Below are 14,808 nucleotides of genomic sequence, written 5' to 3'. Positions count from 1 at the left end.
GGGGCGCGCGTATCGAATCTCCACACCACACCCATTCGTACGTTAATCGAATCAAATCGTTAATAAAGACGAGTTTCTGTGGAGCAAGTGAAATTCTTTTCTTCTTCATTCAAATCAACATACTGGAATCTAAATCGAAATAGGTTCTATAAATTTATTCCCCCCAACAGGTTCAGTATGTAAATCGCATAATATGCTGAGTTGTTAATCCTATAACATAAGTTCAAAATGCAAAACACTCTCAGACTAAGATTCGCGAAATATGCACGTATATATCGCTAAGCTAAATTCAAAAGTTTATAATCTCACAGCTGCTGCATGGCCAGAATGATATTCTGCAGAGCGGTTTGGGCATCGGTGGTGGGAAACCGGTCCAACACGTTCATTGCTGCCATACTGTGCTTCTTCTGAAGGTTTCTCGTCTTCTCCAGCCCTGGTCCCTGGATGATTTCCTGATGGAGAGCCGCATAGTCCACGTCCTCAATTGAGATCTTGCCCTGTTCGATAAATTCGTAGACGCTTGGATCGTACTCCAAGTGGAACAGGACCGGCGCGGACACCAAACTGAATGTGTTTCCTGGGAATGTTGGAGTAATTTTAAATGAAATTCAAATGGATATAAGAAGCAAATGCCTACCTAGTGGAAGCTGATTGAGCAGGAACGGTTGCAGCTCGATCGAGGCCTGCCAGGCCAGGGACATGTGCTTTCCGAAAAGATAGCCTTGCTTTTGCAGCTCATCCGGATGTCCTGCCAACATCAAAGCTCCGTGGCAACTTTTACCCAGAAGGCTTCCACCGCCCAGAACGTGTCTGAGAGACCATTCTTTCTCCGGGTGTCCCATGACTCCGTCGATCAGCATCGGCTCCATGTTGTCTCGCACGTCTCCAAAGTCCAGCTCTTGCAGTGTACATTCCGGGGTGTTTGTCCGGGCTGGTGTATTCGGCTTCGATGGTAGCGGATTGTTTTGATCGTCACTTTCGCCTATGAACGCGGACTCTGCCAAGTCCCGGTAGGCGGATGTCATCAGCATGTTCAAATCTTGATTCCTAGAATATTTGTCCTATAACGCTCATTACACACCTCTATTACATGGACACCAACCTTAGGGAAGCAATTTGCTTACTGGCATGCGCCAGCAGGTAGTCCCCTCCCAGCAGTGCAATCTTGTTCCCGAAAACCATATCACTGTCCCCGCTCAGATCATTCCCGGCATTGTCCATCGATTGCAGGTTGATTACGCCCTGATGGATCAACTGGGAACTGCGGATCATTTCGGTTACTTCGGCCAGGGCTCGTTGCGAGTGCAGTACTCCTACGCTGCGATCCTGATCCATCTCCGGCACGGAAGCCGTATGCCCAGCTGCCTTGGAAATTAGCAATATGATCAGCCCCCATGCCTGCTGGCTTTTGTCGTTGTAGATCAGAGACCTTGAATATTCAAGTTTATGAAATGCGAAATTAGAATTTGAATATATGTTAAAATTAACCTCTCTGCTCAACAACACACACCTGACGGAAAAAAACTCGATATAGGAGAGAGCGATAATGTGAATCATTCTGGTTTGGCAGGTATTATTTTGGACCCGGTTATCAAAAAAAAAATAACGCTGTTAAATTTCTCAGATTAATTGGCATGCTTGGTGGAACAGGTTTGGGTTTCAGCAATTGAATCAAGGTAAATGCATTTCTCAATTCTTACATTTCCATTGAGATCTCAGAAATCGGAATCAAACCCCACACAACAAGCGAGCGATCGCGCCCACCGATCGTGAATATTCAACGGCGTAGATTTTAAATTTAATAATCGGTCGGGTTTCAAAACAGCTTTTTGCACACGAAAAAAAGTGGACTCCTTTTAAAGATCAGTTCCACACCAAATTACGAATGGAAAAAAAACTCGACCTTCTCCGATTTGCATAAAACTTTGCATAATTGTGCCAATTTGAATGTTTTAATTTATTTTCAAAATGGCGTCTTTGTAATTGTAGCACATACACATCACATCTGACCGAAATAACGTCTAAAACAAAGTTGTAAAGGAAAATAACGTTGTTCTGGGAAAATATACATGGATTTTTTTATTCGTCGACTTTCTCTTTGTATCCCCTCGGCCATGTAAAGACATTCCCATGTATTTTCAGCACTCAGATCGATAAAATAACCTTTCAACTACCTAGCATCTTATACGACAAACAGCTATGTGCTCAAGTTATTAACGAAAGAGAAAGTCGACGAAGAGAATCGACTAATGTTACTTAGGACCTAATGCAGTGTTCAGCATGCATTTTGACGTTCCACTACAATCGGCAATATCTGATTTGACGTTGTATTGATAAAGCAAGAAGAGGGTGTCCAATTTTTTCGTGAACAGATCTACGGATTGTTAACTATACTGCTTCGAAAGCCCTACATCTTTCCCAATCGGAACGAAGGAAGAAGTGACCACACCCCTTGGAGGTTCGTCGCTTATTGTTTAACACGCTCAATCATTTAACGGACCGCCGCTCGCAGCATCGGTCGTTGTCTTGCCTTGATTGGATGTTGCTTCGCTTCTAACTGCTTTCTCCGAATATTTATGGAAATATTTCTAGCGCTCAGAAGCATAAGGGCCTAAAGTGCGACGATTCTCTTCGCAAAACCACAGTTCATTGAACTTATTTTCTGAAATTATTACAATACAGTGAAAGGTTGAATTAGCTAGCAAAAGCATCACCAAACGCACCGAGAAATGTGAATCCAGTCAAGATATTAACAACAGAGAAAGCTATGAAGAGAATCGATCGTCGCAGTTAGGTTCGTATGATTCTGAACGCTAGATGTGTAGAATTGAGGTAGGTTACAGACGCACAAGGGGCAAAACAGATGGGTTTTGATTTGTGCGTATTCATGTGGAATGTTTTTTTGTTATTTATCATTTTTGGAATGTGCATTGCAATAACAATTTCATTTTTATATATCCCTTTTGTCTCTTCTTTTCTTGGAGATAGTTGAACCACAGCGTTTTTGGACATTTAAATTTGTTTCCCTGTATGCTATGCATGCATACATGCAAAGTAAACACCATTAATCGAGTGGTCCACTTTCATATGAAGTGGTTTCGGAAAGATTGGACCAACTATAGTCGCTATATTTATAGTCTGATGGAGAAGAAAAAACAAATAAATGGCAACGTAAGTTTTCAAACCAAACCGGACCACGGGAAAATATTCCTTCTGGCTATTCCGTTCGCATCGTTTGCTATTTTTTTTTTCACGAACATTATTATTATCTGTAAACTCAATTACGATGGTTTTTCATATGAACCGTGATGAACACCATAGAAATAATAATACATATTCTAGTATTGCTCGAGAAATTATAGCACGATCACAATACTTCAAATGCAAAATTCAGTACTGCTCGATTGGATTCGCTTTTTGACAGCTCAGATTGGTTCCAGAATTAAGTATAGCGACTATTGGACCAACCGCTATGTCATTCCAGGAATAGCAAACCACATCTCGCTGAGCTGTAAATAGCTACTATTTTAGAACTTCCGATCATAAGTCACCCTTTAAAAAAACCTGTAAATGTTATATAGTTGGAGATGCTTAACGTCAAATATCAAACTTAAAGAGGTCATTTTAAACTATAGACACATAACATATGTGGAAATTGATCATCCAAAATCAACCCCATTTCAGTGATTTCAAGTGGTATAGAAATACATCGATCTGTCAAATTGATTATACCAGCTGTAAAATGTAGCCGGCGCCGGTGGTGTAGTGGTAAGCGTGACTGCTTTCTCACCCCAATGGGTCTGGGTTCAATCCCAGTCGAGGTCGGTGGGATTTTTCTGAGGCATAAAAATCTCTGGTCACGTCTTCCTTCGGAAGGGAAGTAAAGCCGTTGGTCCCGGCCCATGTGTGTTGATGAATGGGTGCGATATCCTACGTAGGTGTGGAAGCTGCCTTCCTGCACATTCGATTGCCGTCAATAGATGGCAATCGATGTCCGTCAGTGATTGCCACTAGATTGCGGAACAGAGACCGACGTTAAATAAAAAGGAAAAAAAAAGCTGTAGAATGAGAAAGGGTATCAAGGGGGTAGTCAATTCTATTAAAATGATAATAGAGTGGTTTATAATTCTATAACTTCATAGCACTTCTGAACTTATGACTTTGTTTATCGTTGACTATTTACGTCCTTTTTTATAACTATATAGCTGGATTTAACAAATTCATCACCTTGCTTCACACAGCAAAAAAATATGTTAATTTTTGCATTTAAAAAAGTAGACATTTTTCGCCGATATTTTATGCCACCAACGTTAATCCTAAAATGGCATGGTAAGCTACCTTAATTGTTTACAGCCCAATTTTGAAACTGATAGGTATTGTTTTTCTGTAGTTATGGCAGAAAAGTGCTGAAACTCCTCGCGAATACTCGTTTAATTCTTCTAATTCTAAATTTGTGCAGGTATGTTTTTTCAATTTTATTTTTGAAAACATAGATGAAGGATATATGAACCATTTTTTTCGTAAAAAACTTTTTCAGAATTGTTCGGAACCAATTGCATCAACCTTTGAGGAAAAATACGACCGCGCAAATCAGGAGTTTACAGCACACATTTTGAAGTCCAGAGCGAAGCAGAAAAATTTTGCAACAAGTGGTTGCAGTGTTTTGAGGTGACCATCGTTCCATTCGCAAGAATTTTGCAAGCGGGACGATAAATCAAACCAAACGCTTCGATACCTGTAATACTCAACGATTCAACCCTCCATATGTTTCTCAACTGCGGCCAATTGAAATTTTTTGCTCAAATCCCAACACAAATAACTACTCCAATTACTTTGTACTAAAAAAACGTGGGACGATTGATCTAAAAGGCAAAAGAGGGGCTAAACAGGATCCTAACAAACTTTTTTCCTACAATGTGCAGTCTTCATCAGTGTCACATTGTAGTCGAAATACGTATCTGTCATCCATACCAAATTAATTAAGTGGAATTAAATGGAAGATAACCTTTTTTGCTGTTTTATTTGAGCATTCCGCTAACAACCCAATTTCATTACTTATTAAAACTTTTATCGACCACTATGGCTAAGGTCCCAGGCTGGGACTCCCAGCTAGCTGACTCAAAGCTACCAGGGACAGCTATTTTTTCAACATAAGCACTATTTACAAACGAGTCGATCGTTTAGATCTATTTTGCGTAGGGTAAGTGTACCAGTTTTGACACTAGTGGTACAGTTTTTGACCCAAGGGCTTAAATCAAATATCAAAAAAATCATGGTTTTGTTTGCGTGGATTTACGACAAAAGAAATTTTCGAACATTATATCAAAAAAAAAATCAAATAATGTAAAAAGGGGAAATTTAAGATAGCGCCAATTCGAGGACCAATAAGGCCTTAAACTGGCATACTTACCCTAGTTTTTTTTATAAAAAGGTAAACGTTAATATCCAACAACATAATAGTTCGTGCTGAAATCATAACATTCATAAGTAGACTTACTAAAAGCACACTTACTGGTTAATAACGCTCTTGATTGGCTTCTGATAGATTTGAAAATACTAGTAAAAATCCTTTGATAAGCCCCCTGCATCGTTCGAAAAATTCATGTAAATTTCTGCGAGATATAGCGCACATAAAATTAACGCTAGATTTGGCCTAAATTTACGCGATATTTCGTGTAAATTTAAGCGCAATATCGCATACATTTGCAATATTGTATGCAAGCTTGTAAAAGATTTCGCTGTTTATGCCAAGTATAGCTCAAAATTAAACGAAGGGAGATTTTACGCGATAGTTAAAATTCAGAATTTTTTTCTGTGTGTAGAGCTAGTCGAAAAAAGAACGGCCGCATTACCTTGAAACTCGCAAATTGCCTTTTCGGCCACTCTGTAACTCTTTACTCCTATGGTAAATCCCCATCAACAAACGTCTGTCTGTGCATGAAACATGGTGGAAATTTCCTTATCCTTTCACTCCTATGAAAATCTCATAAGATCCTGTCAAGCTTTGCGTGAAGAGACGGTGCCTCACTGATACCATGGTGGAGTGAAGAGACAAGACAAAGTTCGCTAGATTTCATGCACAGATTGTCAGATGCTTTTGGCATTTTACCATAGAAGAAAAGAGTTGCAGAGTCGTCATCAACGTCAATGCTTATTGAGTATGCAACCATAGCATTTCATACGAGCCAATGTCGCAAATGTAAACAATGTCTTTTTCCGCGAATATCTCAAGAATGGAAAACCACTCACACACTAAGATTATTTTACCGAAATCTGTGAAATTTTACCGAAATCTCAACAGCTGAACGTTCGGTGAACAGTTAGGTGATTTTCACAGATTTTCTGTGATTTTTCACAGATATTCGTTGAAAAATTATAATAAAACTGTGAAAAATCACCGAACTGTTTACCGAACGCTCTACTGTTGAGATTTCGGTAAAATTTCACAGATTTCGGTAAAATAATCTAAGTGTGCAAGTAAACCACCACGATGATTATTTAGAGGGAGAGTCCCCATATCCGATAGAATTGGTGGCTTACATAGACTGACTTTGAGCTACGAGAAATTTACGGAAGAAGCCATTGTTTACGTTTTCGACATTGATCCTTGTGAACGCTCAGTGTCGATATCATGAAAATTTCGTTTTGACAGATTGATGGCCAACTTATACCAACAATCAATACGAAACTAACGATTTTAAATTGGCTCACTACTTAACTAGCCTATTGGTCCCAAGCAAACGATTGACGTACCCCATTCTAGTCGAAATTCTATTACTACACAATGTTTGTTTTGATTCGCTATGAATGTTTGACAGATAAAATGAGGGGTTAGTGGATTTTCCTATGTTTCGAGGGGTGAATCGATTAGCTTGGGACCGAAGGAAGTACCAGAGCTGAGCCAAAATGTTGAGCACGTTATTTCGGGACCTTCTAGTCTTAGAGTTACCTCTTTGCTATAAGTCTAGTGCAGCGGACTCAACACACAACGAGTCAAAAGGGAACCAGCTTTATTTTTATTTGATCTAGAAATGAACTTTGCGGAACATCCTTTCCGGAATTCAGAATTATGTTTCGAAGTGAGCGAAACTTAACTCACTGAATAAATCACGCGCAATTGAGGCCAGCTCGCCAGGAACAAAGAATCGACAACAATGATGAAAAGTTTACAAGAATATTTTTCAACTGAAACAAACTCACCATGCTCGATGTTCAATGATGTAGACCCACACTGCGCCATCTTTGCACTCATTTGATTCAGAAAAGGCAGAAAACGACCCGGAACCGGTCCAACCTGTACAACATTTATACATTCTGCATAAGGCAAACCAATGTCATCGAGAACAAATCCGCAAATGTGATCCCATCGTCTCCCCGAATTCCCCACTGCTCCCATGCAACGACGATTTTAACGTCACGAAAGAAACGGAAACCCACACCGCCGAATCCAATCTCTTCAACTCTAAAGGCAAACGGGCCTAAAATCATCCCCAGTCGCAAATCTACATTAAGAAGTGACAAATTAACAAATTTTCAAGAATAATCGAGATCACACAATTAATCATTACTATATTTTCTATATTTTAAAACCCAAGCTACCACTTAGCCAAATAAGTGGCCTTTCTCACCTTATACGGGCCTCATAGAGTAGTTTTTTTTTTTTTTTTTTTTCTTTATTATAGAGATTTTTAGCCATAGGCTAGTTCATCTCTTCATAGAGTAGTTGGTATGCACTATTAATTAACAAATAATGTTATAATCACTTTGAAAATAATTCAATCCAATTTCGAATATAATTTAACTTACAGTTTCCTTGACGGTATTTCGCCTAACCTGGACTGACTATAACTCGGCGCTTTGAACTGTAATAAATGGTTTTAGCTACTAAAAAATAAAAAAAATAAACTTGTTTCACTCGGTGTACATTTCAATAATTAATTATCTTACATTGACCTACAAACCACTTTAACTAAACTACAGCAAATTATTAGGAAGCTTAATTATTTATCTACAGAGCATAAACACGTTCACTTCAATTATCCACATGACGTTTCTTGACACATTGTCCCAAATGCGTGAGAAAACAAGCACACATCCAAGCTGGGCTTGTAATATAGTATGTTTTGCTTTCGAGTGAACGAGTTTCCAATATCACCACCGGTATCAGTAAGATGCATTTTTTACAATAGCAGATACGTCCCGTCGAAAAAGTAATCGAAAATTGATGATTTGCGAATCTGTTGCTCATTATAATCTTTATAAGCATATAATGTATTGCTAAACAAACGTAATTCAATATGCCGTCTCCCTTGGCCAACGCTACACGCATTCTATTCAAAAATTACGTTGGAATAATGATTACTGTCCTATTTATAAAGAAGGTATTCGTCAACGCCAGCGAAATCGCAAATTGAAGCTGCCAAAGCTGAGTGATGACGATGAGTGATGACACCGCATTGTGTTTTGATTTGCGCTGTACCCTCCGCTCAGTGGTGTGGGTTCGTACAAGCATAGATGTTGGTGTGCGTGTTTTCTTTCAGCGCTGCAGTTCAACCAACCGGTGAACACTTGTGTTTATTTCAGTTACCGTGGGGACGCAATTTGTGATTAGCCCCGGTCCCTTTCAAATTGTATCAAGAGCAAATTTTCATTACGTCGAATGTAACAAAGGTAAACAAAGTCGAGCTATCAGTGTCAATCGATTCTCCTGCTATTACACTATATACTGTCCGAATATAGGATCAAATCCCATTTTTAAATTTATTTACCAGTCAAATTGCTTTTCCACGTAATCACCTTCCGATCAAAATAGTTTTCGATGTTACTTAAGTCACCCAATTTCTATGGAGATGCCGTTTGACTTAAGTAACAGCGCTGAGAAACTCGTGAAAAGTGTACGTTCGTCGTTTCGCTTTCTCATTATTAAAGTGAATAAATCGAACTGTTTGTTGCTAAGATGATTTTCGGTGGTCCTAAAATGATGAATGGGCTGCACGTAAGGAGACGTAATTGATAATTCTCCCGAATATCCTAGTAAATACACTTTGACTAAAGTAACAATAGGGGCCACCAAACGACGTATAATAACTTTTGACTCAAAAACCAGTATTTTTTAGCATGAAAGCTAGCGATTTGCATTTGTATGATTAAAACCCTGCTAAATATGTTTAACATTGCTATCACTATGAGATTATATGTGTTTATTTGGAAATAGGAATAACTTTTCGGTCATCAAAACAAAACCTTATTTTTCTCGGATTGGTGCGAATGTTACTTACGACATAATGAAAATTTGCTCTTGGTATCATTATTTATGTACGGTCCTTATCTTTTAAATGACGTTTCACATTCATCTAGTGATGGCCAATTTTCATTCGAATTATCGATTAATCGATTAACGAACCGAAAAGTAAAATATTTGTAATCGGTTATATCATGCCGATATAAGCATTAACTTCTCCAACTTCTCAACAACACTTCTACAACAACTCATTGGTGGAAAAATGACAGCACAGCGAACAAAAAAAAATCGATTAGTTGTTAATCGAGTAATTAAAAAATGGGACACCTCTGATTTTGGTGTGTTTGTTTTGATAAAAATGGGCGCAAAATTTCATCTCTACCGAGGGGGCAGCAAAACCACAAAATTACCTTGAATACGGGGGGGTATTCATTGGATGAAAGGGACCGTGAAAGAGGACACTAAAATAGAAAGTTTTTCTTCCGACAGTTTCATCTTAGTATTCATCTTTGGTTTTAAACTAATGATTAATTTTAACGGTGGACATCAAGATAAGCTGAATCGAAAGCAATATGTGAATGAATACATAAGTTTGCCGGGATATTCGGAATTCGTTCCCAGAAAATTCAAACCCTACTTGGAATGCTATTAGATGATCTTTGATATTCTATTTAGAATTTCCTTGGAATCTTCTTCGAATAGTTCCCTTGAAACTATCTTCGAAATTCTCTTTAGAATTCCTTCAAAACTATCCACACATTCCCTTTGATTTCTTATCAGAATTCACATGAAATTTTAACTCTGGACGCCTTTGAATCTTTTGTGAGAGTTCCCTTGAAATGTTATAAGAATTTCTTTTGATTCCTCCTCAAAATTCTGTAGGGCTTTTTTTTATTTTCGCCATTCTGATGGACTTCTCCTTAGAATTTCTATTATAATGCTCCTCACAATCCCATGGAACTCTACTCAGAAATTCAGAGCCAAAAACATCCTTGGAATTTTACTCAAAACTAATACTACGAAGTGATCTACTCTTAGAATACTACCATAAGACAAAAAAAAACACCCAATAATTCAAAGTGTTTTTTATGTTACTTCATACGCGAAGTTAACGATTTTCAGAGTTGGCTGGAAATGCTAACATGAAGCTTTAGTGTGATGATTTATTAGCTAGAGAATGATCTTTAGAAGAGGGTAGGTGGATAGTTCCGTTAGAGTACGGCAGTATGAAAATTGAATAGAAGTTGAAAATGAGCGAAGGGCCATTAAAGCGACAGTTTACAAGATAGACGCACATTTTTGCCTGTGGACTTGGAGACATACTTCAAGTCCCCGCGTACATCGTACGGGCTAGGCAAAAATGTGCGTCTATCTTGAAAAACTGTCGCTTTAATGGCCCTTCGCTCATTTTCAACTTCTATTCAATTTTCATACTGCCGTACTCTAACGGAACTATCCACCTACCCTCTTCTAAAGATCATTCTCTAGCTAATACATCATCACACTAAAGCTTCATGTTAGCATTTCCAACCAACACCCAATAATTCCTTTGAAGCAAACTTTAAAACTTTAAGGTTGGGGGGGGGGGGGTGTTTAAACTTCTTATCACAACTCACTTAGAGTTTATTGCAGAATTTATCTGAAGTTCTCGACACAACTCCCTTGGAATCGTCATTAAAGTGGAATCCTTTGGAATTTCCCTGGACTTCTTCTCACAATTCCCGTGGAACGTTCTTCAAAATTACCATAAAATTCTACTCAAACATTGAATTCACATTAGGCCTACTAGGAATTGCTTTAGAATATTGTTTAGAATTCCCTAGGACACCGGTTCACAAACTTTTGCCGATATCAACCCACTTTGAGTGAATTACATAAGCTAGTGACCCATTAATATTGAATACAGATGCTGTAAGACCAAAATGATCTAAATAACTCAAAAATGGCTTCAATACGCCAAAACACAGCCTTGATTGCCTTAATTCAAAACCCAATAGCAATCTAATTGTTTACAAATAACCAAAAAAGCAACAACAAAACTAAACAAGCTATACAAGCTATACATATATATAAAATTTCACAAAAATGCCAGATCAGTAAAAAAAACTGCGATTATGGTGAAAGTGACCTTCTTCTTCTTCTTCGCATTTCAAGCTTATTGCAAATCACATATTAGCTTATTGCGTGCTCTCAATTTAGTGTTCTAGATGCACTTCCCCAGTTATTAATTGAGAGCTTTTCGATGCCTGTACCATTTTTGCATTGGTATAATTGTGTGGCAAGTCCAATCATACTTCTATGCCCAGGGAAGTCGAGAAATTTTCCAACCCGAAAAATTCCTAGACCGGACCGGGAATTGAACCCAGCCACCTCCAGCATGGTCTTGCTTTGTAGCTGCGCCTTTACCAACTGTAAGGGAGGTCCCTGAAAGTGACCTAGTGAGTAAATAAAAAAATCCAAAATGGTTTTCTCTGAGACATCACTTAAGATTGGAAAAAGCTCTTGTCGTTTTGTGCAAAATAATAAAAGCAAAACATCTACGATAGCTTTTTGCAATCTGAAGTCAAGTCTCAGAGAAAACCATTTTTGAAAACTGTATTCACTCAATAGGTCACTTTCACCTTAATGTACGAAAATGATCTAAAAAATATCTGAAAGAGTTATCAAAACGCATGTTAATCACAATATATTTTTAAATTCAGTTTGCATTAACTTTTTAAATATAGGGTTAATTACCTCATTTCCGGCCTATTAAGCACAACCCGCACTTAGTCTTTCTTAATCTAGCGCAGTTTAGCACTAAACGGAATGTTGTTATTACTGATGGCTTTCAAACGTACCATAAGATTTGATAAAGAGAAACCAATCGTTGAGATATTGTCAAAAGTCTAACACTGCTTATTGACGCCAAACTCGGCCTACGGATTCTAAACTCGGCCTAACACATTGAAACGCCATTGAAACGCCAATGAATTCACTTTGGCCTATCGAATGAAGATAAAACATGATTCGCTCGGAGCGCTTCTTTTGTTTTTGGGAATAATGGGTGCAAACATTCATATCACGCGTTCTCATTGACTTCGTTCGGTAGCTTATTAACTAAAGTATCGTACCAAAGGCATAATTGACTTGTTAGCTCTGAAATCATGGATTTATTTGAAGTTTTCTGCTCGATAGGCCCAAAATGGGCGATTAGGCCGAAGTAGTTCTCTACCCTATGACCAAGCTGTATGAATTTATGTGGCCCACCTGACAGCAGCCCAGCCTTTGAATTATTCCAATTCACATCAAAATTGTTTTGATAATTCTTCCTGTAAATAAATCCAAACCCAAAAGCCTTGAAAAGCTTTCTGGTCTCAAAATATTGATTTTCTTTTTCAAATATTTTCATAAGTTATGATCAACAAGGTCCGCTAAGTACACAATACATTTATTCTTAGCTATAACCCAACAAACATTGATGACAGAACAAGAGCTTATTGAACCAAATATTTGTTTCTTCAGCTAAAAAATGGTTTATCCAGCTTTTAATCAACTCAAATTGTTTGCTGGGAACATCCCAAGTGGAATGTTTTGCCTGTCCTCAACTTTGTCTTCTTTGAGCACTGCCACAGTCAGAGCTGGTAAATGATATAGAAATAATATGAGAAAAAAATGTCCCCCATAAGTTTTCATAATGATATTTTTTTGGTCTCGTTCCCACCTCTGGTCACAGTTGTTAATTCAAGGTTTTCCAAGCCTGTACCAATTTTTGTATTATTATATTGTATGGCAAGTGGGCTAATTATCAAGCCAGAGGAGGCGGGTTCGATTTTAACACCAGTCTAGGAAATCATCCAAGTCGAAAATAATAATATTCAAATTCCATCATTCCTTGATTGACATACACATTTAAAGCTGTCAATTTATAACTGTGGAAGTGTTTCAAATGACACAAAGTTGAGACCAGGTATACTCAGGCTTAAGAACATCAATGCCAGGAAAAACAATATAGGTTCTGAAATCGAACCCACCACCTCCAGTATGATATGCCGCCCCTGATTAGAGAGACCCCTGCAAGCAATTCTTCGCTACCTCAATCGATTATCCATAGACGGAATTAATATCATTGCGTTCGCTTTCATACATTGTTTATTGGTCGGTTCACTACATGTATTGGAAATGTCCTTGCACAAACCAGTCTAACAGAACTAGCGCACACCAATAGCTTCATAGTCAGTTGATTGAAAGTAGTTAGGCTGTTATTCCATTCTGTTCGTTCGAGATAATGACCGAGTGCGCAGTACATATTCATAATCCATCAAATGTTCATTCCCACCTCAAACTAGATGATTGGATTCTTGTTTCTAGTGCAAAAACACATTCACTTAATTTCTCAAACACATTACTTTCATCGCAACCACTTCTCGAGCACGTTACCTAAGATCATCCGAAAGCAGCTGAAACTCAATTATCCACGCGCGATCATGTAACCCATTCAAAAAGCATTGGACGAAACAACTGAAATCCTCTCAGTTTCAAGTCACCCCAAAAATTCACACAGCAGCAAAACACTTACTTGGCAGACTTGAGCAACGGATGATTACTCCCGATCAACTTGCGCAGATGAAGCGCCACATTGGCAATTTCGTCGCTGAGCAGAAACCGTAGATTCAGAAACGACGTCGGATAACCGACGATCTGTTCCGCCTCGCTAACGGCCCGGTTCCAATCGTGCTTCTGGACCTGTACTTTTGCCGTTGCCAACTTTTCCCCGGCCCTGGAGCTGGCACTGATCCATCGGAACTGATTCGTCGTCAGCACATCAGCGGCAAGCTTGTTCGCACCAAGGACACTTGTTAGAGCCGAACCGTTCCTAATGAGCAGTAGACACCGCGTTGCGACCATCCTACTGAGAGCCATGATGCAGACTGCGCTTTTCGAATTTGCCTGCCAGGTTCACGTGGCTCGGTGGCCGAGTGAGCTCGCAGCGCGCGCGTTCCATCACTCTTGCCCGCCAAAGCACATTTCCTCAGCTCAGCCACCCATATGGAAGCTTTAAGGTGTATTCAGACGTGAGCGAGCACGCGTGGAGCGGAGCGGGACAATGCAGTAGTATGACAGAGCCAACTAGAGCTAGTTGACTCTCTCATACTGCTGCTAACGTGCACGCTCCTGTCTGAATTGACCTTTAGTGCTCACTCACGAAATTTTCCGTTGACTCTTGATGGAGTGCAAGGGGCGGCTCAGGGTGCTGTGCATCCCCCTTGGCTCTGGTTGGCCCTACTATCTGAGCAGAAAGGCCGAAGATCAAATCGAGCATGCACTAACTAGTGGTGGATGCACACCAATTTTATAGACTTTTGGTGCTTTTGGTTGTTGCTGGTTGGGTAGGTGCAGCCACCGTGTAAGTTTGATCGCGGTGCAACACGTGTGGGGACACGGCGACGGCCATCCAAGAGACCGTGTTGAACTTTGGCTGTGCTTCGCTGGTAATAGATTTCTGAAGGTAGGGATTTTTTATTATTTATTTTTATTTGTGTTTACAGCGTATAGTGTTTCTTGGCTACGGTGCAGAATGCCACAGT

At 39.1% G+C, this 14,808-nt stretch overlaps 1 protein-coding gene across 1 annotated transcript; it reads right to left on the bottom strand.

Moving 5' to 3' along the window:
* Window positions 1-249: 249 nt before the first annotated feature.
* LOC135705060 (all trans-polyprenyl-diphosphate synthase PDSS2-like) lies at window positions 250-14,210 on the bottom strand. The gene is made up of 4 exons (XM_065226622.1): window positions 13,800-14,210; window positions 1,103-1,429; window positions 638-1,047; window positions 250-577 (listed from the first exon to the last, which is right to left on the bottom strand). Exons 1-4 carry the CDS (start codon window positions 14,141-14,143, stop codon window positions 306-308), a joined length of 1,353 nt encoding a protein of 450 aa, XP_065082694.1. The 5' UTR covers window positions 14,144-14,210; the 3' UTR covers window positions 250-305.
* Between the last annotated feature and the right edge of the window lie 598 nt (window positions 14,211-14,808).

This window comes from Ochlerotatus camptorhynchus, unplaced genomic scaffold (genome assembly GCF_037179485.1).
Source record: "Ochlerotatus camptorhynchus isolate MF236.1 unplaced genomic scaffold, CSIRO-AGI_Acam_v1.1 ptg000257l, whole genome shotgun sequence".
NCBI lineage: Eukaryota > Metazoa > Arthropoda > Insecta > Diptera > Culicidae > Ochlerotatus > Ochlerotatus camptorhynchus.
The sequence above is the reverse complement of the archived record's forward strand: the minus strand, read 5'-3'. Positions and strand labels throughout refer to the sequence as shown.

Bases quoted from the DNA above. Each gene is read 5' to 3' on its own strand.
- LOC135705060 (XM_065226622.1), bottom strand. From the start codon at position 14,143: ATGGCTCTCAGTAGGATGGTCGCAACGCGGTGTCTACTGCTCATTAGG. The intron at 1,430-13,799 runs GTAAGTGTTTTG...TGAATATTCAAG, and splicing joins CCGTTGCTCAAGTCTGCCAA to GTCTCTGATCTACAACGACA. The intron at 578-637 runs GTAGGCATTTGC...CAACATTCCCAG, and splicing joins GCTCAATCAGCTTCCACTAG to GAAACACATTCAGTTTGGTG.